The sequence below is a fragment of the Bipolaris oryzae genome (genome assembly GCF_000523455.1).
Source record: "Bipolaris oryzae ATCC 44560 unplaced genomic scaffold scaffold_119, whole genome shotgun sequence".
Lineage (NCBI taxonomy): Eukaryota > Fungi > Ascomycota > Dothideomycetes > Pleosporales > Pleosporaceae > Bipolaris > Bipolaris oryzae.
The window spans coordinates 14,517-40,584 of record NW_006911395.1 but is presented as its reverse complement, the minus strand read 5'-3'; the positions used below and the strand labels follow the sequence as shown (position 1 = coordinate 40,584).

General features: G+C 49.8%; 8 protein-coding genes across 8 annotated transcripts; 4 read left to right on the top strand and 4 right to left on the bottom strand.

Moving 5' to 3' along the window:
- Positions 1 to 243: 243 nt before the first annotated feature.
- COCMIDRAFT_28321 (uncharacterized protein) lies at positions 244 to 1,261 on the bottom strand (the record flags this gene model as incomplete). The annotated part of the gene is made up of 2 exons (XM_007692102.1): positions 244 to 815; positions 1,009 to 1,261. 2 exons carry the CDS (start codon positions 1,259 to 1,261, stop codon positions 244 to 246), a joined length of 825 nt encoding a protein of 274 aa, XP_007690292.1.
- Positions 1,262 to 1,976: 715 nt separating this feature from the next.
- On the top strand, positions 1,977 to 3,484 carry COCMIDRAFT_38849 (uncharacterized protein; the record flags this gene model as incomplete). Its single annotated transcript, XM_007692108.1, has 3 exons — positions 1,977 to 2,180; positions 2,234 to 3,035; positions 3,108 to 3,484. The coding sequence occupies 3 exons, from the start codon at positions 1,977 to 1,979 to the stop codon at positions 3,482 to 3,484; spliced, it is 1,383 nt and encodes a 460-aa protein (XP_007690298.1).
- A 2,547-nt stretch (positions 3,485 to 6,031) lies between these two features.
- COCMIDRAFT_101558 (uncharacterized protein) lies at positions 6,032 to 7,994 on the top strand (the record flags this gene model as incomplete). The annotated part of the gene is made up of 4 exons (XM_007692117.1): positions 6,032 to 6,210; positions 6,362 to 6,551; positions 6,609 to 7,031; positions 7,083 to 7,994. 4 exons carry the CDS (start codon positions 6,032 to 6,034, stop codon positions 7,992 to 7,994), a joined length of 1,704 nt encoding a protein of 567 aa, XP_007690307.1.
- A 1,518-nt stretch (positions 7,995 to 9,512) lies between these two features.
- Positions 9,513 to 10,112, top strand: COCMIDRAFT_7345 (uncharacterized protein; the record flags this gene model as incomplete). Its single annotated transcript, XM_007692096.1, has 2 exons — positions 9,513 to 9,616; positions 9,674 to 10,112. The coding sequence occupies 2 exons, from the start codon at positions 9,513 to 9,515 to the stop codon at positions 10,110 to 10,112; spliced, it is 543 nt and encodes a 180-aa protein (XP_007690286.1).
- A 2,133-nt stretch (positions 10,113 to 12,245) lies between these two features.
- On the bottom strand, positions 12,246 to 13,765 carry COCMIDRAFT_101506 (uncharacterized protein; the record flags this gene model as incomplete). Its single annotated transcript, XM_007692116.1, has 2 exons — positions 12,246 to 13,598; positions 13,694 to 13,765. 2 exons carry the CDS (start codon positions 13,763 to 13,765, stop codon positions 12,246 to 12,248), a joined length of 1,425 nt encoding a protein of 474 aa, XP_007690306.1.
- Positions 13,766 to 15,096: 1,331 nt separating this feature from the next.
- On the top strand, positions 15,097 to 16,272 carry COCMIDRAFT_101516 (uncharacterized protein; the record flags this gene model as incomplete). The annotated part of the gene is made up of 3 exons (XM_007692115.1): positions 15,097 to 15,188; positions 15,242 to 16,085; positions 16,147 to 16,272. 3 exons carry the CDS (start codon positions 15,097 to 15,099, stop codon positions 16,270 to 16,272), a joined length of 1,062 nt encoding a protein of 353 aa, XP_007690305.1.
- Positions 16,273 to 16,570: 298 nt separating this feature from the next.
- COCMIDRAFT_28315 (uncharacterized protein) lies at positions 16,571 to 18,629 on the bottom strand (the record flags this gene model as incomplete). Its single annotated transcript, XM_007692101.1, has 5 exons — positions 16,571 to 16,764; positions 16,844 to 17,038; positions 17,114 to 17,882; positions 17,947 to 18,324; positions 18,387 to 18,629. The coding sequence occupies 5 exons, from the start codon at positions 18,627 to 18,629 to the stop codon at positions 16,571 to 16,573; spliced, it is 1,779 nt and encodes a 592-aa protein (XP_007690291.1).
- A 1,753-nt stretch (positions 18,630 to 20,382) lies between these two features.
- COCMIDRAFT_38843 (copper radical oxidase) lies at positions 20,383 to 22,599 on the bottom strand (the record flags this gene model as incomplete). Its single annotated transcript, XM_007692107.1, has 2 exons — positions 20,383 to 21,889; positions 22,013 to 22,599. 2 exons carry the CDS (start codon positions 22,597 to 22,599, stop codon positions 20,383 to 20,385), a joined length of 2,094 nt encoding a protein of 697 aa, XP_007690297.1.
- Positions 22,600 to 26,068: the final 3,469 nt, after the last annotated feature.

Here is a 26,068-nt window from a genome sequence, read left to right as displayed (position 1 = left end):
ACTCAAGAGTTTTAGTCTCTTTTAAACTAACAATCTGTAGTTATCTAATGTAACGTTATCGTCGACATGAAATGTCTAACAAGGACCAAGGATGTGCCATGCGGTCCACTCTAATACCCAGCATACAAGCTTTCACACTTGGATGCCAGTTCTAATCAGCGTCAGAGATGTACAATTCAGTCCCCCGTCAGTAGAGATTCTCAAGCCTCTTCGGCATGAAGAAGATTTGCCCATGCCCATACTTTACTCCTCAATCTTCTCCGACTTCCACAACGTCCAGGCAAAAACAGCCAACAGCTTCAGTCCCGCCGCAGTCCACAGGGAGCCTGCGAGACCTACACTGCTATGCGCAAAGAGGCCACCCATGCAAGCCCCGATGACCAAAGCAAGCGGCGCACCCAGTCTCCTATTCCGCTCGACATTCGACATCTTGAACAGCTCCGGGTCAGAAAACAAATCGCAGTAGTTACTCGTCAGCACCACACTCGTCAGTCCATTATACTTGAGCGCGCGCGACGTAACCGCCTGCCCACTCGACTGAAACGCAACCGAAGCGAGCGGCAGCAAGACCTGCCAGTGCAGACCTTCACCCGTATGCTTGCCCAACGTAGTAATAGTCGCTGCGAAGACAATAAGTAGCATTTGGAAGGAGTACGAGGCAATTAGTACCCAGCGCTTTGCAGGGGAGAAGTAGCGATGGAAACGTGCGAAGCAAAAGGAACCAGCGCAGAATGCGGCGATTGAGATGCCGGCTTTGATCCAACGGATGCCCTCGGAGGGGGCGACGATGCCTAGGCCTAGGTAGACGGTGTTTCCTGTTTACTTGCATGAGTATGGTTGTGTTGTGTTTCAAGAGACGAATGGGAATGAGTAGTGATAGTAGTAGATAGAAAGTGTAAAAAGTCATGTAACATGCTCGATCAACGTCTCAAGAGACGATGTGAGTCGTGGTAATAGTAGATAAGAAAGTGTTTGGAAAAAGAAAAAGGTATGCATGTACAAACTCACCAGTCTGCATGCTCACAAACGAGCCCCAGATGAAAACGGCCGAGCTATCCAGCAGCCCTGTAATCATGTAACACAGGATCAAGACTACATCGGCCCAGTTTCTGTTGACGTTGGTCTGCATGTAGCGCCTCATGCGGTGCAGCGTGGCGTGTGCATCCGACTTTCCGCCGTCGGCGCCATTTCGGCCGAGAAGAGGAGTTTCTTCGTCTGCAAAGCTGCGCGTGACGGTGCTGTGTGGTGCGTTGGTGCTCATTGTTTGGGCGCTTGCTTGCGCGTGGGGGGAGGTTCCGGATAGAGAGAGCGAGCGAGAGAGAGAGATAGTGAGGGAGGGGAGGGAGGGGAGGGAGGGAGAATGGGGAAGGGAAAGAGGGCGGTGATATGTCGGATCTTGGGGTTGATCCTTGAAAAACAAGGCGCGGAAGCAACGGCACTGGTTGATAGCTTTATGTCGTCTTGGAAGAGCCAAATTTCCAGGTTTTTTTTCTTGCTTGCTTGAACGTTATCGGCACGGACGGGAAGCCGGCTGGCGGTTATGCAGATCGATTTCAGGAACCTAGACTCAAGCTTCGGTCAAGGTTATCCAAGCTTCAGCTGCGCGGAGAGGCCGGCAATTGCAGGATAACGCAGGAAGAAGTGTGGCTGACCGGTGTAACGTGGGCAGCAACCTTCCTTTTACGAAGCGAGGGCGTGTTTTACATGTACAAGCAATAGCGATGTGCGTGCGGGGAAATGCTTGAAAGGCGGGTCGAGAGTTGTGGAAAAATCGTGGATTGGCGTGTGCGCGTTGATGCATGGTGATGAGTGATGTTTAGCTCAAGGTATTCATGGCGTCATCGGAAGTACGGCACTGGTCGACGCGCAATGCCAGCCGGCGACATCAAAAGGCACGCGTTTTCCGGTTGAAAGAGAAAAAATTTGTGTGCCATTCTCTTCAGCATTGGCTCTCAATTCATTCTCTTCAAGCCATTATGCATCTTTCGTCGTTGCTGGTTGCGCTCAGCTGCTATGGCGGTGCTCTTGCGGCTCCATTGGAGCAACAAGTACCATTGCCTGGCAATGCAGGACACCATGCTGGGCCTCACAAGATAACCAACCCGTATAGGCCGGGCGTGAATGATCCTTATGACAGGAAGGTCGATTCTCAAGGCGACAAGCTTCAGCCGCTGCCATACGTGAGTATAAATGTTTGACATGTATCCACGAAGACCACTAACCACTATAACAGCGAAATGACGACGGAGCAAGCGTCCTGGGCCCTCGCAACCGCGACCGTGAACGCCAGAACCCAGATCTCGTCCGTCCTCCTAGCACCGACCATGGCGCGATCCCCAACATGCGCTGGTCCTTTGCCGACTCGCATATCCGCATTGAGGAGGGTGGTTGGACGCGAGAGACGACTGTCCGCGAGCTAGGTACCAGCAAGGAGCTCGCCGGTGTCAACATGCGTCTTGAAGAAGGCGTCATCCGCGAGCTCCACTGGCACAAGGAAGCCGAATGGGCCTACGTGCTCGAGGGCAAAGTCCGCATCACCGCTCTCGACACCGAAGGCGGCAGCTTCGTCGACGACCTCGAAAAGGGTGACCTGTGGTACTTCCCATCTGGCCACCCTCACTCTCTCCAAGGTCTCAGCCCCAACGGCACCGAGTTCCTCCTCGTCTTCGACGACGGCAACTTTTCCGAAGATTCCACCTTCTTGCTCACAGACTGGATGCGCCTGACCCCCAAGTCCGTCCTTGGCGAGAACTTCCGCGTCGCCCCCGAAGTCTTCAAAGCCATTCCTGACAAGGAGAAGTACATCTTCAAGGGCTCCGAGCCCGGTCCCATTGACAAGGAGGTCCCCAGCGCCAGCCCTGGCTACAAGAAGTCCAAGCTCCAATTCACCCACAAGATGCTCGCTCAGGAGCCCGTCAACACGACTGGCGGCCAAGTGCGCATCACAGACTCAACCAACTTCCCCATCTCCAAAACGGTGGCTGCTGCCCACCTGAGAATCCAACCTGGAGCGATCCGCGAAATGCACTGGCACCGTAAGTCACCATAATTCCCTATTTCCCTCCTTTTGTCTAAAATGAAAGACTAACACATCCTTCCCCCCATAGCCAACGCAGACGAATGGTCCTTCTTCATCGCCGGGCGCGCCCGTGTCACCATCTTCGCTGCCAAAGGCACTGCGCGCACCTTTGACTTCCAAGCCGGCGACGTCGGCGTCATCCCACGCAACATGGGCCACTTCATCGAGAACCTGTCTGACGAGGAAGACGTCGAAGTGCTCGAGATCTTCCGTGCCGACAAGTTCCAGGACTTTAGCTTGTTCCAGTGGCTCGGGGAGACGCCGCAGAGACTGGTCAAGGAGCATCTCTTTGAGAGTAGTCCCAAGGAGGCCGAGGAGTTTGAAAGGGCGATTAGGGATGCGGAGAGGGATCCGATTAAGGATGTTGATCTGGATTTTGATGATGAGGATAAGGAGGAGTTGTGAGTGGAGGTCAATGGTCGCGGATAGCCTTGCACGTGCAAGGGTGGTAGAAGTTTAGGGTGACATGGTTGACCTTGCTGAGATTGTTGTTTGAGCGCGGGATACACAATTTTTACGTATCGTTGTTCATTTTTTCTTTGGTCCGTAATGTATACAGTTCAGGGTCCATTTACCTTAAAAGATTATTCTTTTGCATTCGCACTAAGTTACTATGAATGACATGTGCAAAGCCCGCAGCCAGATGAGTAATATTCACGTGGAGTTGGAGTACAAGTCGTGCTCCAACAAAAATGTTTTGACTCTGCAACCACACTAACCCACCTCGGTATAGTTATTCCCGTAACCATTGCTCAGGTGAGCATCTAGTCTACATAGTGCACTTCGCAGAGGCTCCTAGTCTCTCCGGCTGTCGACATCTCACGCGGAAGCTATTCATAGGTCCGAAATGCCGGACGATCAAAATATGCTTCTTGGCAACGGGGTAAAAAAAGGGTTCATTCAATACGATCCAATACGATTGCTTGACATCTGCCCTTGTCATCTCTGGTACGCCAACGGCCGATATGGTCTGGTCGTGAGACGACATGAGAGCTTACGTTAGTCTTTGATAACGCGCAGTTAAGCACACCACGAGGGTGAGCTTGTTCTACTAGCTCCACCGTCCAAATAGCGCATGTCTTCCGAACCACCGGAAGTACTCATGGCAATTGTGTCTGCTCAGGCATTTGGGTTCTTGTGGCGGGGTAGCAGGATAAGATGCAATCTATTATCCCCCCTTGGAAAAGGTTTCTATCCCCTGAACGTAATTCGATACACTCCGATAAGCAGTTGGCCATCTTTGGTGATGGAAACTGCATGGCACAAAGTTAACTATTTTCGTGTACACGACCTCCGTACTATTGGAGTGTATTGCTAGTTCTTCGCCTAGTGCTGTGCTGTGGCTCATCACGCTGTCAAAAAGCATGTTTCGAAACATGCACCCACATACCCATTATGTGTGTACGCGTGTGCGCCTATGCACAATACGCAAGCCTCCAACACTGGTTGTGTGTGATCAGTCTCACAGCCTCCCTCGAGAGGGGCGCTGTTTTCGGAGTAACCCATCTCGGCACAGCAGTAGGGCCGCGCTGATACGGAACTATGTTTTATCGAAAAAAAAAAACTCCGTTTCCACCGACATGCTCCCTTAATCAGTGGGCGGCTGCTTGTCGATAGCAATCTGTGCAATAGATGGATAACGGAAAGCTTGCATGTTCCTACGGGGCGAAGGGGCCAGGTGTCAGTGCGGTATTACATTCGGCCAACTTTATGGGAAGCAACGTTTGATCTGCAATTCCAGGGAGGGGACGAGGGGGGCAAGGACCCGCTGTTTAAAAGCCGTATGGCCGCCCATGCTGATAATCGTTGGAAAGGGCACGTGTTAGGCACATGAGGTCGACAAGGTCAGAGGCGAGTGGTACGAATACGCGCGGCTCAGACATGTGGAGCCAGTCTGGTTATAGCGTATGGGGATCGATACGCGATTGGAACTAGGGTCGCTACCGCGACTCCTTTTCGTTTGCGCTTGTGGACGGGACAGATAAGTGGTGGAATTGTGCTGCTTGGCGGAGTACGAGGTGGCAATGTGTGTGTGTGTGTGCGTGTGGCGCTGTCAATAGGGGTGTGTGCAAGTAACCGTCGGGGAGTATGGCAGCGGCCGTCCCGCGTGCGCCTGGTGTGACATGGCATCGTGGTCGTTTGAAGGGTGAAGTGTGTAAGTGAGCATACATATGTAGAGGGAGAAAAAGAGGGCCGACTGTCATGATGGGATTGATTCGGCGCGCGCGATCCAGACCCTGCGACGCCAGCCCGAACAGTCGCTTGTTGCGGGGTGACGTGACGTTCCCGTCCATGGCATTGGGATAATCGTGATAACTAGGTCGCATCTGGGTCGTCCGGCCTTGGCAGTGAATGCACTCAATTTGACTGGGCCGGCTCGCCTCCATGTCGGGGTCCTCCAGATGCTTGGCAGAGATTGTGCCTCCTGGGACCTGCCTAGAGCGAGCCCGTTCGCTGCTCGAGGCGTGCTGTGCATGTGCGTGGCTGTCTGCGCCAGGCCGCCGCAAAATTGGTCTCCGCTTGTGCAAGATTGTAATTCGCCTCCACAGGCCCCAGCGTTCCTAGAGAACCGTCCTGCGCTCGGCACGCGCGCCATAACGGGTCCATCGCAAGCCTCCACGTCCTTCGGCTGGGCCATGCTACGACGCGTTGAGCCTCTCCTTTGTTGGCGTTTCAAGCCATTGGCACATGCCCCTCTCTCGCGTGCAATACGCTTGTCGGTAGACTCGTGTACCGCAACTCAGCCCCCTTCGATGGAAACGCTCCAGAAGGTGCCAGGGCCATGACCCGTGCACACGGCGCGGGCGGCATGTCTCCCTAAAGGCTTTGATTCTCTCTCCTTGGTTTTGCGGAAGGATAGTCGGTCTGCCGTCTCGATATATATCCTGCTGTCCCACTGATTAGCACGCCCGCCAACTCTTACCATCCCCAACCAGCGCCAAAGAAAGAAAAATGTCGCGACACAGGATCATTGCCCCTGGCGAAATCGAGCGACAAATTGCCCAAGGCGAACCGATTGTAATTCACGAGGGCTACGTCCTAAATCTTGGAGAATGGATTGACAAGCATCCGGGTGGCCGTCTCGCCATCCTGCACATGGTGGGCAGAGATGCGACCGATGAAATCAACATGTATGTAGTGCAGACGCCGTCCTAATATACACCAACCGTAGTCCCATCGGATACAACTATTGCCGATGGTCCGGTCACACCATGTGGCCGGATGGCTGCGGGAGGGTTGTGTAAGCATCTCGGCGTCGATCATAGGCTGACTTGACCCCAGCTACCACTCCAATAGGGCGCTGCTCATGATGACAAAGCATCGCATTGGTCGTGTCCAGTTGCCTTGGGCCAACCTCGAGCCTCCAATTCGCTCGCCCAACTACTACAAGAATCTGGAAGAGAAGAAGCGAGTAGGCGCCGCTCCTGAGTTTGAGAGGCAACGACGCGGCAAAAGCGTCGACTTGGGATCGGTGGGTTCTATTTCTATCTATTACTCTTATATCGAGCTGGACTGACATGCAACCAAGGCCGCCGCTATCATTAGCAAAAAATTGATCGGGAAATCAGACACCTGTGTATTCAGACCAAGCAGCAGGCCTGCTAGTGACCCGGAAAAGATTTCTTTAATTGAAGAGGATGCCGAGACAGCGACCATCACTGCCCAGGAAGAGAAGAGGAGGCACCGCGAGCAGTATGCCACTGAGCAAGAAAAGCTAGAAATAGAACAAGGCATCCGCGAAAACCCTTCGCTCGACGTCGAGACGCAAAGGGCCATTATCGAAGACTACCGTGCTCTGCATCAACAGATCAAGGACGAAGGTCTCTACCAATGTCGTTACTCCGAATACGCCAAAGAGTCGATACGATACGCTTTCCTTTTCGCCTCTTTTGCCGGTCTACTGTACATCAAGTGGTACCTTACATCGGCCATCTTCCTGGGTCTGTTTTGGGTATGAATTGCAGTTTCCACTCGATATCAGCAAACGCTAACCCATCCGCAGCAACAAATCATGTTCACAGCACATGACGCCGGTCATCGCGGAATCACAGGAAATTTCGTTGTTGACACTCTCATCGGTGCTTTCATTGCAGACTTTTGCTGCGGCCTTAGCATCGGCTGGTGGAAATCCAGCCACAACGTGCACCATCTCATCACCAACATGCCCGAGCACGACCCGGATATCCAGAACATCCCTCTATTCTCCACATCTCCTACCTATATGAAGTCCATCCTTTCCTCCTTCTACAACTTCCAGTTTGTATGGGATGCCGCATGCGATTTCTTGGTTCCCTACCAAAAGTACCTCTACTACCCGATCATGGGATTGGCACGATTCAATCTGTACTTCCTCGGCTGGGTACATCTGTGCTCACCTCGCGCGGCTCAACTAGGTGCAGCATGGTGGACGCGCCACGTCGAGCTTGTCTTCATGTGCTGTTACTGGTATCTTTTCGGCTACCTCCTTGTCTGGGTCACACTCCCTACATGGCCAATCCGCATTGGCTTTGTCCTGATTTCGCATCTCGTCACCATGGTTCTCCACGTCCAAATCACCCTCTCCCACTGGGGAATGCCCACCTCCGATCTTGGCCCCACCGAGTCTTTCCCGCAACGCCAAATGCGCACTACCATGGATGTTGAATGCCCGGTATGGCTCGACTGGTTCCACGGTGGCCTGCAGTTCCAAGCCGTCCACCATCTCTTTCCCCGTGTTCCGCGTCACAACCTTCGCAGAGGCCAAGAGCTGGTCCGCGAGTTCTCAGCAAAGACGGGTATCAAGTGCCACTGCTACGGCTTTGTCGAGGGCAACAAGGTGGTCATTGGCCGCCTAGAGCAGGTTTCACAAATGGTGAAAATCATGGTTGACTGCCAGAAGCACATGGCTGAGACTGGCGAGAGCGGTTTGCATTAAGTTTCGCGCAGGCGCGAAAGAAATACGCTACCTTTTTTTTCTTATATGGAGCGTAGATTCTACGATATGGCGTTTGTTAAAAAAACATTTACTCATTTTGTAATTACACGAAAAAGTCAGTATAGAGGGGACATTGCAAAATGCTACGAAAATTTCACGTCGAATTTGTCTTGAGAAGTTTGGTTGACTAGAACAATTTTTTCCATCTTGATATTAACTCAAATCGTAATGATGGAAGCCTGAAAACGAGACACAGATGTATAGTAGGTATCGAGCCTATTTCCTGCTAAGCTTTATTAGGTATGAGCGGGATATCCTTATACCCCATACACGTGAACTATCGTGCCCTGATAGACCTAGCCAGTCGCAACGTCGCCCCGGATTATTTCAGGAGCTTGGGGAACGAAGGCTTCTGAGCTAGTCTCATTTTATTCAGCTATCGCGTCTATCCGAGCACTAGCCAACCTCTTAGATGCTACCAGACGCGCTTGCATTCTCTTCTTTGGAGGAGACTCCATGTCGGAGTGCCTAATTCACCACAATAAAAGCAGTTTCACTGAAAGTTCTCTACTTGGTTTACAGCCTTTTCTTTTAGTCAATCTGTTAGACTTCTGGCATAATGCATGACGATATCCCAAGGGGATGTAGCGTAGACCTACTCTAAGACCAAAGTGACAGGAATACGGACATGAAGTCGGTCCTACCTAGATATTTAAACCCCGCAGTAACTACACGGTCCCCGGGAATCATAACCCATTTTGAAGATGAAGAAACCTAACCTTATTGATTGTGGTAACTATTCGTGCAGAACTGAATACGAGCAGACTGCTGACTGATCAGAAAGCGGGCACAATGATGGCTTTTCGGTGGTACCTGCGTTAGCTCTCAAGTTTCCCTCAGTTTCTACGAGCTAACTCTCGTCAGGGTCTGCTGAGTGTTCGGTATGGCTATGTGCGCCAAGTGTTTGGTGACATTCAATCGACCATGCACTGGAGGCTCAGCGGTGCAGACCTTTCCGGAATTTCTCCAATTATCTGATCTTGCCTTGGCTACCCCCAGTTTTTCTACATTTCCTTCCGAATACACGGTCGGCTTTCATGTCCTGTCGACACCACCTCCACTCATCCACCGCCTCATCCCACGCGCCAAGCAGCAAGACGACCCCAACAGTCTCCGCCATGGTACCACAGCGTCACACTCGGTAAATCAGCCTATTCAGTGCGACATTCCGCAAGCCAGTAACCCTGCCGAGCAAGTTTTCTAGAGTTTTTACGGAACCTGAGTACCCCGATGTCCTTTGCCAAGGCAATTCGCCGCCTTGGCTCTGCGCCCAGGCATGCAATGTATATGCCACCCGACAGAGGGGATATAAAACTTTCGGTCCATAGGTGCTGAGGTATTTCTTCTCTCTTTACTACCTTGTATGAGACAATAGACTTCGAATTGCTTGACACCTTTTTCGTTAGATATACAAGTTCAACTCGAACAGTCAAACCTAGTCATTACTACACAGTCAACATGAGATTCTCAATCACCCTCCTCCTCGCTGCGGCCGCAGCAGTCATCGCTCAAGACACCGTCTCTGCTCCTGCCAGTGACTGCGAACCCCACGGCGACCACTGGTAAGCCAATTCCCCTCACGATGCCGCAGTGACAAAGAAAAGCCTAACTCCACAAAGGCACTGCGCCGACGGCGTCCCAGAACCCACTACACCCCCTACTCCCGAGCAGCTCTCCAGTTTCTCTGCTGCAGAAGCCGCCGAGGACTCGACTCCCGCGTCTGCAATCGCCTCCAGGACTTCTTCTGGAACCTTGCTAGTTACTCCTTCTTCAACTCACTCCCACGACGACGATGACCACGATGATGATCACGTGGCGACGGCTAGCACATGCGAACCCCACGGCGACCACTGGCACTGCCCCTCTGGTGTCGCTGAGCCAACTGCTCCCCCTGCTGCGGCCGTCTCCGGCACTACTACCACTTCTGGAGCTACTTCTCGCGCCCCCTCTGCCGCCTCGTCTGCTAGCCAGGCGCCTCAGCAGACTGGTAATGCTGCTGCGCAAATTGGTGCTGGACAGGTTGTTGCTCTTATTGGTGCTGCGGCTTACTTCCTGTAAGTGTTTGTTGGTGTAAAGGGTGGGCTGAGATTCAATGAGTCCTACTATATGCATAATTTGGAATGGGCTTCGATTCGAGCTTACCAGTCACTTTTTGTACATAGATAATGAATATGCGTATTTATGAATATATCTTAAACTGACCGATATACGGTCGTTAGCGATGAACATGGTACACTGCTGTTTGCTCCCTCCCCCCCTTCACTGAGATGGAAATTCCTGAAACGCTCTCTTTTTATCCATCTTTCCATAAATATACTTTGGAGAGTTTTAGTCTTATCCAAAAACAAAAAAAAAACTTGTTTGTTATATCTGTATCTTCATTTGTCCCTCCCCCCCCCCCCCCCCCAAAAAAAAAGTACCGCAAGAATAAAAAAAAGATTGAATACAAGTTTACAAGTCAGAAATATGAAGGTTTCCCAATTGAACAAGGGTACAAACTGAAGGAACACCGAAGTAGGTCAGTATTACACCCGACGCATGACGCAATTCAGGCAGTACAAGGGTGTGTGTGTGTGTGTGCGGCGACTAAGCTAGACAAGGGAATCAGTGTCAGCAAGCTTATGCGGGGGATTACTTGTGGTACCACAATATCGGGATATCGATCTATCGCTACAACCAAGTATTTTCTGTAATTAATACCACCAGTCGTAATTCTTGTCACGGGGGTTCTAAAGTTGATGGTATCTGTAATGTAGCTGTGTTATTTCGATGTGACGTAATAGTTGTGCAGAGGCAGAGATGAGTTTGTAGAGTGCTACTGGTCTGCTAGTAAAAGGTAAGATGCGAAACAGTATGTAAATCTTCAATCTGTTGACCAGGCTTTGAATGCATTAAAGAACCCTTTATATTTTTCCACATTGTTTCTGCCAACAGGAGACTGTACCTGGCAGATAGACCTTGGCATCGTAATCGCTATCCTTGTATCCCCGGTTTCGATCCCATCCTGTGCACAGGCGTCGTTCGTTTTAATTTCGCACGTGGAGGACTGTCGATGCGCCAAGATCCGATCTCTCATGATCGCATTCTCTTCGTATTGTAGATCGACTCCTTGACCATCTATCGGGCCGTGTGGGACAATTTGGGTTGTTCCCGTGTCAGCTTACTCGTATGGCCGACAGCAGATAATAAGTATAGAGTCCTACACAGGAACGTCAGGCATAGGACGAGTGGTCTAATTCAGATAACATTAGCATGTCGAATAGTATTTAGTTGGAATAGACTACGTAGATCGTGCGAGGGTAGGAGACTATATAGCAGTGTCTGCATGCATGTGTTGTGTAAATGGGGTCATAGATCTACGCAAAGTTCTCTCAGCCACCCGCCTTATGTGAGACGGATGTATCCGTCCCTAGAGTTAGAAAAAAGCGGGAGCTTATCTCAGTTGGAGGCATCATCTGCTCTCTCTCTCTCTCTCTGTTCTCAATGCATTCTACACCCATTCACACGCCGTGTTACTTTAGACCTATCTAAAATAACTTCCCATCGAAATGTATGCAAAATATAGAGTTGGTTGGATACCAAACGCAGTAGAGCACTGGGAAAGTAAATGAACACATACATAGACGGTGGGTCGAATAATCCGATGATGGGATTCTGAATGTAGCATGTCACTTGGCAGAAAGCTTGTGCAGTGTTATATCTCCACAGATTGACTTGGCCCAAACAGTATAATTAACCATGCATGGGAACACTGTCTCGGTTGCCTTAGAAGGTTCAAATAGCGATATCCGGTCGAATCATTCTAGCACGACCTTGAGTATACTAAGCGGCGTCATCCCTTACGACAGAATGATTACCTACACCGACAAAGCAACAGTCACAAGTAGAATAGCAGACGGGCACGTCGTATAGAAGCCGGAACAATCATTACATTCATAATCATATCTGCGTGCAACCCGTCCAAGCAGATCGACACACTCGCTTAAAACCAATACAACAAACCAAGGTGGGGGGAATATATGCTAACCTTTCCTGCACAACCCGAAAAACAAATGAAACCAAATGCAGTTTGTAGCGCCTTTTTTCCATCTGCAATAACGCGTTTGATGCATATGCAACGAATGACTTTGTTATACAACCAAAAGAATTGCAAGGAGAAGAGAAATAGGAAATAGGTGGAGAATAGCAGGCTTAGAAGCCATTGAAGCCCATCATGATACCAGCACCGGCAATGGCAGCACCGCTGATCCAAGGATTTGCGGTTGCGGCTGGTGGAGCAGCACCACTAGGAGACTGTAAGACTGTCCCGGTGATGCTAGGGCCGTTAACTCTAGGTCCACCGGTGCCAATCGCAGCCGTGGACACCGCATTAGGAACATCCTTGGCATTGGGAACGCCATCAGTGCCCTTTTTGATTTCCTGGACGTTTGACGCGGTAGCATTGAAGTTTGTTTGTGCGAGGGAGATTTCATTGTTCTCGAGATCGTAGACGACGTATGCAGAGCGTAGGAAGGTGTCTCCGAGGACGGCTAGGGAGTTGCCGGCTGGGCCAACTCCGAAAATGCAGATGGGCCGTCCGCGGCTGACGGCGGCAAGGACAACGAGTTCATTGAGCGGAACAGAGATTTTGACGCCGGAGAAATTAAAGTCGACCGAGCCTTGCTTGTTGGCCAGGTCGCAGTTGACAAAGGCAGCACCTTGCGAGGAGTCATACTGGGCGTTGTAGGTTTGGTACAGCGCATTGGCAACCTGATCAGGCAGGTACATCAAGGACGAGCCAGAGTCGAGAAGAACAGGTACGTTTTCATCCTTGAAAAGAGAACCATCGTTGCCGTTCTCCCCCATTCCAGTCAAAGCAATGACAAACTCGGCAAACTGGCCCCGTTCAGGAATGATGGGCAGCGTCTGCAGTTGGCCACTGAATTTTTCGGTATCCACGCCACCAAACAGAATGCTTCCAGTCGAGGCGTCCAAGTCGTTCAGCCACAGGGAATAAGCCATGGAATTGATTTCGCCGTCATCGCGGAGCTTTGCAGGCAAGTTAGCATAAGGGTCCAGGCCAGCGCGGCCCACGGCGACTTCGTTGATGGGGTATCCGATGCCGAGAATGCCTTCTGTCGAGCTCGAAACATAGCCGATACCAAATTGCAAGTCCTTCAATGTCTTGCCTCCGAAACGAAACGTGTCTGTGGCATAATCTCCCGATGCGCCTGATCCGTCAACATAGGAAATGTTGAAGACGCCATTGACATATTTGTATGTAGACGATTCATTTGCGTTGTACGTGCCCGACTCTCCGCACTGGTTCCCGCCTTGCATACAGAGATTTGAGTTGACTGAGTTGACCCAAAGATCGCTGCTACCGGTATCGATGTGTAGTCGGAAGTTCTGCGGTGGAGTACCTAAACTTGCGTTTGCGAAGTACAGAGTTTCGAGGTTGTCGAGCGTCTCTTGAACGGTATTTTGGCGTCTTCGTAACCGGTCATGGGCGATTGGATTAATGACATTGCGGCGCTGTGTATCGAGTAGGACTACTTTTGGATTCTGTCATGGGCGTTGTGAGCGAACATGTTTGCGTCGGTGCGGGAGGATTCGCTTCGCAAGGCTGAAAACCGGGGTAGATAAACAGTGGCACTTACCTCTCGCGGGACGAACTCTAATGCCGCCGCAGCTGACGCTAAAGTTACCGAGAGTAACAACGAAGACTTCATGATGATGTTTTTTTGAAGGTTTAATGCCCGAGGACTCTGCCAATGTATACCAAGGGAAGGGGAGGACCCCTGGTGTGGCTGAGTGAGATTTGATGCGCAAAGAGTGGGCGGCGGCTTTGGAGGGCGTTTCGGGCTGCTGAGGCGCAGAAGGCAATTCAAAGGCAGTGGCAGGATTCAAGCGGGGGAAACAGGGGGTGGCCGGGCAGTTAACAAAGTGAATAGCAAGCAGAAACACAGACAGGGTGAAGTAGAAGCGCGCAGGCAGTCGAGGTTTTGACGCCGCAGGGGGGCGTTAGAGCCCGGGTGATGACGACGCGTGTATGATGAGGTCAAGTCTAGAAGAAGTGTTACGAATTCAGCTGCCTTACGTAGTGCTGCTGCCCACGTAACCGCCGAGCGGCCAGGCCTTTCCTAGTTACGAGCAGCCGACGGATGAATTGTTCTCAGATCAGAGAAGCGCGGTGTGGCGGTGCCCTGTTACACCCATCAGCCATAACCCTCCCTCGTCAGCCATGGTTGTGCCAGTCAGTTTGTGTGTCGATCCATCGAGAGCCGCCTCGCAACCCTGTGCTTGCCCGCTGCTGGCTGCTGACGGGGATAAGGTAGCAGCCGACCGGGAGATGATGCCACACAAAAGTTTGAGGCATTCGGGCTGGGATCCGGATACAGTGCTGACTACATGGCGGTGGTGTGTGGTATGGGGTGTGTGGTACGGAGTGTGTGGGTGCAGGGTGCAGGGTGTGTGCCACCTCCGCAAGCCTCGTACGTCAGTAGGCAGGTGCAGGTGTGCCTTTGGCGCCGTCCCTGAACCGTCCGAAGCCTACCGAATGCGCAGTTTGCTTATTGTTATCCCCAGTCTTCCCAAAGGCGCCCCCGGAATCAGGTACATCCGCACTCGTCTGCCCACAGTCACACATGTTGCCCAAAGATAGTAAATCCCGCACCGTTGTCGTTCCCAAGACGTTTGAGCTTGAAACAACATCCACGCGCAAATCTCAGTAATTCACCGGCATGCGTGGGCGGCAACCATGGGGGTGGCGCCGAACCGCCACACCAGCTGGAATTCGTCAACCTATCCTTTTGTCCACATGATTGCGCGTTATTTTCCACCGTGGCTGAGCGGTCAATGACTGACGACGCCGACTATCCCACCTTTGTATTGAAGCATCCGCCGTCTGCCGCAACGTCGAGCGAGGTGTAGGTCGACGTGCCTTTTCGGGCCGTCTATTTCACGTGATGACTAGTCCCGAAACGGCAGACCCGTGAAAGCGCGTCTGCAGACCGTCGCGTCTCCCGCGTCACCCCTCCACGTCCGACATCCACGTCCCAAAATGTCCAAAGCCGAGTCGTCAAAGGCCGCTGCCAGCAACACTGTCAAGCCCAACCCCAATGCCGCTGGGGGCGCAAACTACGAGCTGCCATGGTAATTGACTACCTGAATTGAGGTCCTGGTCACATGTACTGACGCCTGTTCAGGGTAGAAAAGTACCGTCCCGTCTACCTCGACGATGTCGTCGGCAACACCGAGACCATTGAGCGCCTCAAGATCATTGCAAAGGATGGCAACATGCCACACATGATCATATCCGGCATGCCAGGTATCGGCAAAACAACCTCCATCCTCTGCCTCGCCCGCCAACTCCTCGGCGACGCCTACAAAGAAGCCGTCCTCGAGCTCAACGCCTCCGACGAGCGCGGCATCGACGTCGTCCGCAACCGCATCAAGGGCTTCGCCCAGAAAAAAGTCACACTGCCCCCCGGCAGACAAAAGCTAGTCATCCTCGACGAAGCAGACAGCATGACAAGCGGTGCCCAACAGGCACTCCGCCGCACCATGGAAATCTACAGCGCAACCACCCGCTTCGCCTTCGCCTGCAACCAGTCAAACAAGATCATCGAGCCCCTCCAGTCCCGCTGCGCCATCCTCCGCTACGCCCGCCTCACAGACGCACAGGTCGTCCGCCGCATCATGCAGATCTGCGAGGCTGAAGATGTCAAGTACTCGGACGACGGCATCGCCGCTCTTGTGTTTTCCGCAGAGGGAGACATGCGTCAGGCAATCAACAACTTGCAATCGACTTTTGCGGGCTTTGGCTTCGTCAACGGCGACAATGTGTTCAAGGTCGTAGATAGTCCGCATCCCATCAAGGTGCAGTCTATGATTAAAGCGTGCCACGAGCAGCGGATTGACGATGCGTTGGCCGCGCTCAAGGAACTTTGGGATTTGGGTTATTCGTGCCATGATATTATTAGTACCATGTTTAAGGTTACAAAGACGATTGATACCTTGAGTGAGCATGCGAAGCTCGAGTTTATCAAGGTACGTATTTTTTTCGACTGTAACTCGTATCCAAGGCAAAACAATTGCTAACAGGAAATAGGAAATCGGCTTCACACATATGCGTATCCTCGAGGGTGTACAGACGCTTCTGCAACTCTCCGGCTGCGTTGCCCGTCTGTGCAAGATTAATATGCAGCCTCAATTATTCGCCCTTCCTACCAAATGAACAAGTAATGACAAAAAAAGTTTGTAGCAATGTTTATTCGACATTTAGCATGGCGTTTGGCGTGGACATGATGAGCCATATGATAGGGTAGCTCCCCAACGGAATATTAGCACTCTATGATCTTCATAGAATGTCTTCAAATGCGAGTATCACGTTCCGAAAGCCGACGAATTCATGGCAAATATTGCATTTTCATTTCACATTACTATCATCAGATATATTTCCTTAAAAAAACGCTCCTCATCCCCCCCCCTCCCAAGACTCTGCCTAGCTAAGCATACGTATAAAGTACGCTCAACTAGGCCGTCGGCGTAGTCGTAGGAAACGGTTGAGGAAAGGGATACGACTGCGTCGACGTTGACGGAACAAAAGAATTCGTGTGCGTTGCGTTTGCAGGACCCGAAGACGTAAGATTGGCTGTGACTGGTTTCTGGCCCGTAGCAATATCGTAGTGGTTGATGGTACGGTTGAAGTATGCTAGGGCTGCGACGGCTGTACCGAGTTGAAATGTTAGCATCTTTCTCTCAAGTCTCTGTACGGTGGGTTATAAAACAGGGGAAGAAGAACTTACGTTGATAATAAGGAATCTCATGCCCGGCCTCGTAAATACGAGCAAAGCTAAAGTTGCCATATTGACGGACCTCACCATATTCTGTACCATCGACAGTCAGGGGCTCGTATCCCGCAGCACGGAACTGTTGGCTATGCGTGTATTCCAGTGCCAGACTAATTGCTTGGCCGCCGAACCAGTTACCTACAGTATCACCTGTCAGCATATCCATCCTCACGTCCAAGTAAAGAGGGGGAAAAAAAAGAGAAGATGAAGAGATGGAAAACTTACAAATATAATCAGCATCCCCATACGCCAAACTGACCCGTACATCGCGTTTAAGCAAATACTCCAAATCGAGCCTATAATTCGGAAATATCCAATCCCCACTACCCTGGAAAGCATAGTAGATGGCAGAGTTCGTCGAGGAATAATTCACCGTCACGCCAAGTGCCTCCTGCACCTTTGCATCGTTCAGGTAAGATGCAAAGTTACCGGGCGGCGTAGGATCATCGGTCGGGTGACGGATATCGTACGTGCCACGGCTGCCATAGTAGTAGTATGGGCCTTCAACATTGTCGCGACACATATTTGCTGCTTCGCTACAAATTGCCTTTACACCGGGCAGCAAATCTGCCGTTGTGATGCGCGCGGCGGGGTCGAAGTAAGTCCCGTTTCCGCCCGCTGCAATGCGGCAGAGACCAATCTGGTAGCGGCAGCCGCCAAACATGTTGTTTGCGAACTTGGCGTACGAGTAGACCGTGTCGTTGTAGACTTTGATTCCGTAGGTGTTGTTGACCGCGAATTCCGGGTACCAGTCTTCTTGGACCTCTGCGTCGATGAGAGCGTTGATGAGACCAAGGCTGTTAAAGTTGACCTCGTAGCCTGGCATGCTTCCATTTTGGATCTTTTGGTTCTGATCGTAAAAGTACCGGTAGAACGTGGGACCATAATGGCCACCGTAGGATTCGGTATAGAGATTGAATTCTCGTGATGCATTTACAGGACCGATTTTGGCGTCAAATTTTGGAATGGTGGCGAAGAGTGCTTGCAAAACATGCTATACACAGTGTGTGATTAGCTAGATAGTACGGTGGGAAAAGAGCCTGTTCAAAGAGACCTACCCACACTCCTACTGCCGCAAGATCAGTGGTATCAATCGTGCCCCGGTTCAATGGATCCAAAACTGGCCAGACTCCGGAAGTATCCGAGTCATTAACGTTGGGAATGAACTCTCCTGTATACGGTCTCAAAGCTCCTTCGCCCTCTGCCTGATAGCTGAAGCCTACGCCGACTGGCTGCGAAATGTATAGCATGTTAGAGACATTATTCCAGCTGTATGGGTTATACACAGCCGTAAAATTGTCGTCAATCATGCAAGGTCCGTTTTCCTCGAAGAGCCCAATAAGTGAATCGGATCCAGGACCGCCATTCAACCACAGAGTGACTGGATCGGAAGCAGGATCTCTACGGGATTCAAAGAACCAGAAGAAGATGTGGACCTATGTAGTTGTTAGTGTAAAAGAAGGTACGGAGACCAACACTAAGTCAGCTGGTAACATACATTAGGTGCAAGATCCACATATCCAGCATAACTCTCTACGCCAGGAGTTGTTTCGCAGATACCAGGGTTCTTGTATCGGATCGTGACATTGTTGGGCGCAGTAGCAGTTTTGTAACCCTGGTCATTCCTGGGTAACAAGACATGCTCACTACGCTTTTCCCAAGCACGCTTCGATACGGCAGTAGCGTGTGATGCGAGCGACGAGAGTGCCAATAGCGACGTGGCTACCGACTTGGTAAACATTGTGCCTGAAGAACTGGATAGCAACAATGGGGAGAGTTGGATGCACCATGGTGTATTTAAGCTCCCTTGGAAGCAAAGCTTGTCCGGCTTATCCTACCCTTGGCGCATCATCGCACCTTTCCTGCATGTGCATGAACCCATGAACTACTTTGACCTTGATCCAAGAGTTCCTATAGGAGGTCCGGTTCTCCGACAGAGAAAAGTGGTTCGTCCCTAGCTCAATAAGTCTAGCCAGCGATGCAATACCCTAGCAATAACCTTGCATTACTGCAGTTCAACACGGGAAAATCTATCACTTTCATTGAGAGTGACAAAGTTTGTTTTCGGCTAATAAGAGAGAATCGTATTGGGCAGAGAGAAGGTAGAGAAGCTGGTTGGGCAATGATGCCAACGCTAGGACTCGTATGGCGGGCATGCAAACCCGAATGAGCGTTATGCTTTCGGTGTTTATACGGCCAAATCTTGCTATGAAGGTGTATGAGTATACAAGCAGGGATTATCCGGACATGCCGTTAGTAGGAACAAAGTCAAACGGCTGAAAAGTCCTGAGATGTAGTAAGATAGAGCCGGCGCACATCCGCGTCATTTACCTGGATCTCTGCCGTTGAAGCGGTGACGAGGTGGGGCGGCTGTGGGTACTTGAGCTTATGTGGGAGAAAAGAGGGACAAGATGGAAAGACGTGAGGTGAAACATTTCGGGAATAGATGCAAGTACGGCATTGCTCGGGCCAGCCGGCAGGAGCTATGTAACATCAAGTAGCTCAGTTTGATCACACCAATTTAAATGTGTACTTATCTCACAAGAATACTTTATGTATCCACATAAAGCTGATTCCACACGTCATCTCTTCTCTCCAATATATGATTATATGCTTACGTGAGACGAACTCTCACCCATAACCTTGCATAACTAAAGCTTTATGCGAAGTGAGGCTTGGATATCACATTGTATATTTGATAAGTTTAAGCTTCTATTGTGGGTGCAGCGCACGTTGATTATGGTGATAGGCCTCGCGCGTGGTGTTCAAACCTTGGTGGTGCCGCCTCAGCGTGAATGGCTCAACACTGAATTTTCGAGCAACTTAGGCATATACAGGTTTTTCCCTAACGCTTGTCACTACATGCCAAAAAACGCTGTTTGCCAACAATGCTCAATCAGATCACAACGGCTAGACTGAAGTCCATGATCCTTGGAATCCGATTGGGTATTTTCGGCACATCGGGTTTTAGCCATACAGTAACGGATGTTAGATTCTAAAGCAGTTATAGCTTCAAGCCCAGCGTTGATAGGCTCCATTTGGGGTGGTTGTGGCGCGATCGGGCGGGTGGTGTTAGTAGTAGTTGGTGGGGCAGATCGGGCTTGTGGCCGTCCGAGGCCCATCACCGTTCGGTACGGTACAGTATAACTAGCTCGGTTGATCACTAAAATCGACTAAAATTGCTACCAGTGAAAATAAAATTGGAATTGAAACTGGACACCGAACAGGGCCTACATAGCATAGACACAACCACCCTAGGGGCCAAAGTTGAGGGGATCCACAAGTCATTGGGGGGGTATGTGTCACGTGAAGGATTTCCCCTTGTACATATAATAGTCGGTCAAAGGCCTCAATTTGTTTTACGAACCAATGCAGCCCCTTGATTTGAATTTACTGTACATCTGAGATACTGCGTATGCAATACGGAGTGCCTTCTGTTGGAATTTCAGAGGCATTTCCTATACTCTACAGTCATAACTAGAGCTCGTTGCTATTCATAACACAACTTGGAGCGTCTTTGCGATCGATGGAACACCTCTTGCATCCATTGCAAATAAATAGTAGAACCCAGGAATCAGTACGCCGGAGTCGTTGGGAAGCTTCATCGTGAATGTTGCAGCATTCCTCTGGACATTATTCATTGGTACACGTCGCTGATCGCTATTGACCGAATGCGTGACAGAGCCCATACGCACAAGTGAGAATGTATGGTCGTTCGGATAGTTCATGTAAACTATGATCGTCCCACCCACTTTGACAATGCGTCCGTCCGCATATCCTTTGCTCTCGACAGCAAATATGATGGGTCTGGTAGCTAATGAGCCGTCTTGGTTGAGAAGGTATGGAGGAGTAAAGATCTGTCCATTCTGGTGATCGATGGCACGGTTGCAGTATTGCTCACTTTGGCCAGGTGCAAGATTACCGCACATACCGCCACCTCCAGTGAAAACACGACCGTCACTAAGAAGAATAGCAATAGAGTGATAATTGCGAGGTTCTGCGGCTGGCGCGAGGCGTCGAAATGTCTTTGTAGCGGGATCGAACAGCTCAGGTGTCAGGACAGACTCGTCGTCTTGAAAGACACGCGACACACGTTGGCCACCAAGCACAAGGACTTGTCCATTTGGCAGTACTACAACGTTCGCAAAACCTCGTGGGTCATTCATTCGCGGCAGTCGTTCGACGGTGGCCGCTTTGAATGCTTCTGTGATCGTAATCAAATGGGCACGAGAGGTTGCAGGACTTGCAGTATAGCTCTGGCTTCCTCCGGCAGAAAAAATCCTGCCTATATCGAACATAACGTGAACACCGCACATTGCGTCAGCTTCAGGATCGCGAATTCCAGCATCTTGAACGGAACCTGAGCCTGTCGTACCGTACCAGTGCATACCCTTGCTAGGACCCGCATGGAAAACGCTGCCATTGCTCCAGGAAAAGAGCCAGGCGTGATTGTCGGTCCTCCAATCGCCTTCCCAATCGTAGCTGGTCAGGAGAGGCTCTACCCTGGCATTAGGAAGCACGGTCCAGGTGTTTGTGCGCGGGTCGTAGACCTCACCATTCTTGCCACCCCGCGCGCCGCTGAAAGAACCGCCGATCGTAAAGACCCTGCCATCTGATAGTGTAGCCGAGGTCTGGTATCCTCTTGGTATTTTCATGTCAGGTCCCCGAACAAACTGGTTTGTTGACGGCTCGTAAATCGAAGTTACTTCTGCATTTGTTCCGCCTGTGATAACAATCCTTCCGTCTGCCAACGCGCTGATGCTAGGACAAAACATATCATGACGAGTATTGGACACAGTGCGCTGAGATAAAGCTCCAGTCTTGTAGTTGTAATCGGCAAATTGAGTGTAGCCGTTGGGCGGACTCCACAAACTGAACTTATTCGTAGCCCAAGCTGACCAGAAAAGCAGCCTATTAGACTCTGGCCACTCAGGTACCACATAGCCAGCTACCGGGATCACGGGAAGTGGAAAGACTTTGCCCCATTGACCTGGGTGATTACTAACAGGGTTTTGAACAGGACTGGGATCCGGATTCGCCACAGAAGTGGTTGTAGGTATGGGCTGCGGAACAGGGACCTGGCTTTTGGAAAAACGCAGAGTGTCTAGTTCAGGCGTAGCAAACCACACTGGACTAGCGGGCTTGCCCTTGAGGTAGCATGTTCTAAGTTTAGAGTTGTACGAGGCCTTCTCGCATGTCGATGTGTCTTGTGCACATTGAGTGACGCAAGCATCGACATTGACAATGTCAGGAATGATTTGAACGTTGGGTGACCAGTAGTCTGTACCCGGACAAATGGTAAATTTGCCGTCGTTGACATTGATGAACCTCTCATCCGTTGGGCACTGCGGCACGTTGCCGACACGGATCGTATCCAGGTCAGGCGTTTCAAACCAGATTGGAGCTTCTGGATCTCCCTTTAAGTAACACGTTTTTAACTTCGAGTTGTATGATGCCTTTGCGCATCCTTCGGTTTCGGAGCAGCGAATGACACAGGCGTCAACATTGGCTGTGTCTGGAACAATTTTAACGTTTGGCGACCAGTAATCTGTGCCAGGACAGATATTATAGATCCGGTTGTTGATAAGGAAGGTCGAACGTTCTCCGCTTGGACATTTCCCGATGACTGCTCGGGGAAGATGAGTGGCATCGCTCACAAACGCGAAGAGTACGCCTGGAAAGATGACTTGTGTTGCGCTGGCGAGCTTCATGTTGTGCGTTTTATTGAAAACATATGAAGCAAACAGTAAGGAGTGAACGAAGGGGGTGATTGCAGGATGATTGCGAAACAACAGTATTATCAGAGAATGAAGAAAGACTGCGATGCGAATTTGTCGAAAAATCTGGCGATTATAAGTTCTCTGCCAGAAGTATGGAGAGAGCTTATCCACTTGGCATTTCGCCCTATAGTCGGAATGGATATGGGAAGGAGCCATAACAGCTGGCGATGATTGGACTGCGGCACCGTGTTGGTGTGTACGCAAAGTCAAATATTAAGTTTAAACATGTTAGTCCTAGTAGCGAGCATGTCCATTATTTTTTTCGACCGAGCTACGCTCACAAGGAGGGAATAACTTTCTTGGCTTATTAGACCATCCGTACTTTGCGAAGGCTAGTTCCACGCCATAACAATCGGAGAACAACCGCTCCATGCCATGAAGCGATTCTCCTTAATGGATTCAGCAGCAACCGACGCGCCGCTTTGGGATACGATGTGCAATGTGCAATGTGCAATGTGCAATAGAATAGCTGTATGAGCTCTATAGCCTCTTGTGATGTTGGTTTATGCTATAACTATTTCTCTAATGTCAATCTGAATTAGGGCGAGGTAGATGAATGCGGTAGTCCATGCGAGCGTCAAAGATTCTGTGACGGACCATACTCAGGAGAGCAGAAGCCGGATTGCACTCAGGTAGAATTCGATACAGACATATCTACTCCATCACCCAGCATTTGCATACTATCAGAGAAACGCCGGGCCGGCAAGCCGCGCTGTTGTCTGAACAATGCTCAGATCGAGATGATCTAAGATCCTATTGAATGTCACATCCAGGGCGCCAGCCTATTATAGACTCTTGTGGAAATTTCCTTAAGAGCTCAAATAATAAAATGGATAATTAATATCATGATGATAGAATAACTAAGCATCAGTCTAGGTAAGAGAGGCACTTATGATGGAGAGCTTACCACAACAAGCGTAATAACAAAATCTATCTAGGCCTTTATGCCTATTCTAAGCCTTGCCGTATCTAATCTGTCCAAAAAGCCCACTTCCATAGGAGATTAAGGATAATGTGGCATTCATCTCATAGTGGGAGGCCCCCTTTTGGCAGAGGGCTACGACACGTGGTCAACGCCCCGCGATAATTATCAACTTCTGATGTGGACAGGTGTTGAACCTGAACTGTTCATCTTACTGTAGAGAAGGAGAGCCTCTTGGTACTTAGAACACTCCTGAATGAAAGGGATTAGGGAATATCCTGTATTACCAAGTGACCTAGAGTATTAATAGACTAATCCTAAGAATGCGCTGTTCAGGCTCTTGAATCTTTTGCAGAAAAGAAAGCTCCACGTATGAGAGTTAGGTACAGCTTGAAAGTAGTTATCTTAATGAAACATTAGTTAACGTATGCAGAGCTATCTTGATACTAAAGAGACTAGAGCTCCAGCTTTAGAACCAAACCACTCGCTCAACTAGATCCAAAGACACATTAATCCAGCAATTCGCCAAGATTGTGCTAGAGAAAAGAGGGTCGCCTCCGGCGCCAAGGTACTGAATCCTCGGGTAGTCATGGCTCTCAGTGGGGGCACTTTATGAGACTACCAAGATTTATTTCTAAGAATAGGGTTTCACGTGTTGCGCAAGCAAGCCACATACCTTAGCAAAGTTGACGCGACACTCTGCAATATTAAGCCACACTGATATAATGGGATAAGCTTGGGAATAGGGTTTATTATCTGATTATGCGTGGAGTGTGAGTATTTCCTAGAGTGTGACACTTTGTGCACGTCGGCGTCGCGCGCTGACACTGCTGACTGCCTTGAGCCTGCTCAGCCTCTGTGACTACCGATTTTGGCTCTAGTAAGTTGCTAAGCCTGCTGCACCTGGAGTACTCTGTCAGAGGTTGCGCTTAGGACATCAAACGAGCATTGATCCGAATAGACACCTATAGGCCTTGTACGAAAGGATATCGAAAAACTGCAGAATAAGCTATCATAGATGTGTGGGTTTTTATCCCAGTAGTTCCCACTAAGTTCAATAGAACCTAGTTCGGATCCTGTTCGGATATTGGTCTTGTCGGCAGCTCAGCCGTTACAATAAGGGCTTAATGCCTTGTACTATATAATTGCGTTACTCGCAACCCTTAGTTAGAGGCGTCTGAGGATTCCTTGGTGGTTTATATACGAGAGACATTCCTCTATAGCTTATACACGAGGAGTGTTTTAAGACCCTTCCTCGAGCATGCGCTACTAAAAAGGTTACGTAGTGCATGCCCGCCTGTTATGTATAGCTAGGCTGACTAGTTATTGATATTCCTTAACTTAACTACCATGCCTTCTTCCTTTAGGTTCGTAATACTTGACTATTACAACGCGACCTTGGCTGCTATCGCTATTTACGCTATACGCAGACGCTGATGCTGTTGCTATATTGAGAAATAACATAGCGGCACGATGACTATATCGGCCCTCTCCCGGCCTATAAATAATTAGAGTTTTCTTTCTAGTCAGTGTTATACCGCCGCTGATGTTTACCTCTCCGTCATGGATAATAGATGAGTCAGCATTAAACATTATCAGTTAACTATAAATATACATAATCAGTTATATTAGTAAGACAAAGATATCTATAAGAGCATGCTCTGCACAAGCTCCTGTAGATTGTTGCACTTGGCAATTTCTTCCATAAGATTTACCACTATATTCTTATATCTTTCAAAATCCTTGCGAAGACTCTCATCATCACTACTATTGCCCTCCTTGGAAGCGCCGCTTCTCTTCCTAAAAGAGAACCAGGAGCTCAAGGACCACCAACTGTCTGCATCGGCACGAACAGTTCCTGCAAAAATGTAGATATATCACCACAGAAAGGTTGCGGTAAGAATTCCCTTTTGGCTAGCTACATTAAACTAAATAACCCAAGTGTGATTTATATACTAACTCTGGTACATAGTTAATACTGGTGGTCCTCATGCATTCTCCTATAATACTTGGGGTTTCGCTTGCGATTTCTGGACGTAAGGATCCTGTTGTGTACACAACTTATACCTCAAGTTTTGTACTAATATTATTTAAAGTACAACAGGCTGTAACGGAGCCCGTTCATTTAGCGACAATGGCATAGGCCAAAGTCGTGGTCCCGAGTATTACCCAGCTCGTTCTGTTCGTTGCCATCGGCCATAGTGCCCAAGATATCGTTTGAAGAATACTACACATGTTGAAGAGATTCGGGGCGCTAAAAGACTGGCTAATTAGGGAGGGAAATAAGAGAACTCTGCAATTAAAGGGCTTTCTAAACAGTTACGTGCAGAATATAAAGTTATTTGTGCTAGTTGCAAGTACATATTTTTTTACATTCACTCGCCTTTTTCAAGTCTAGTTATGCTCTAACTACTAAGCAGACTTTCGAGCATAGTGCTACGCAACCAATCAGGGGCAGAAGCACATATCTATGCCAAG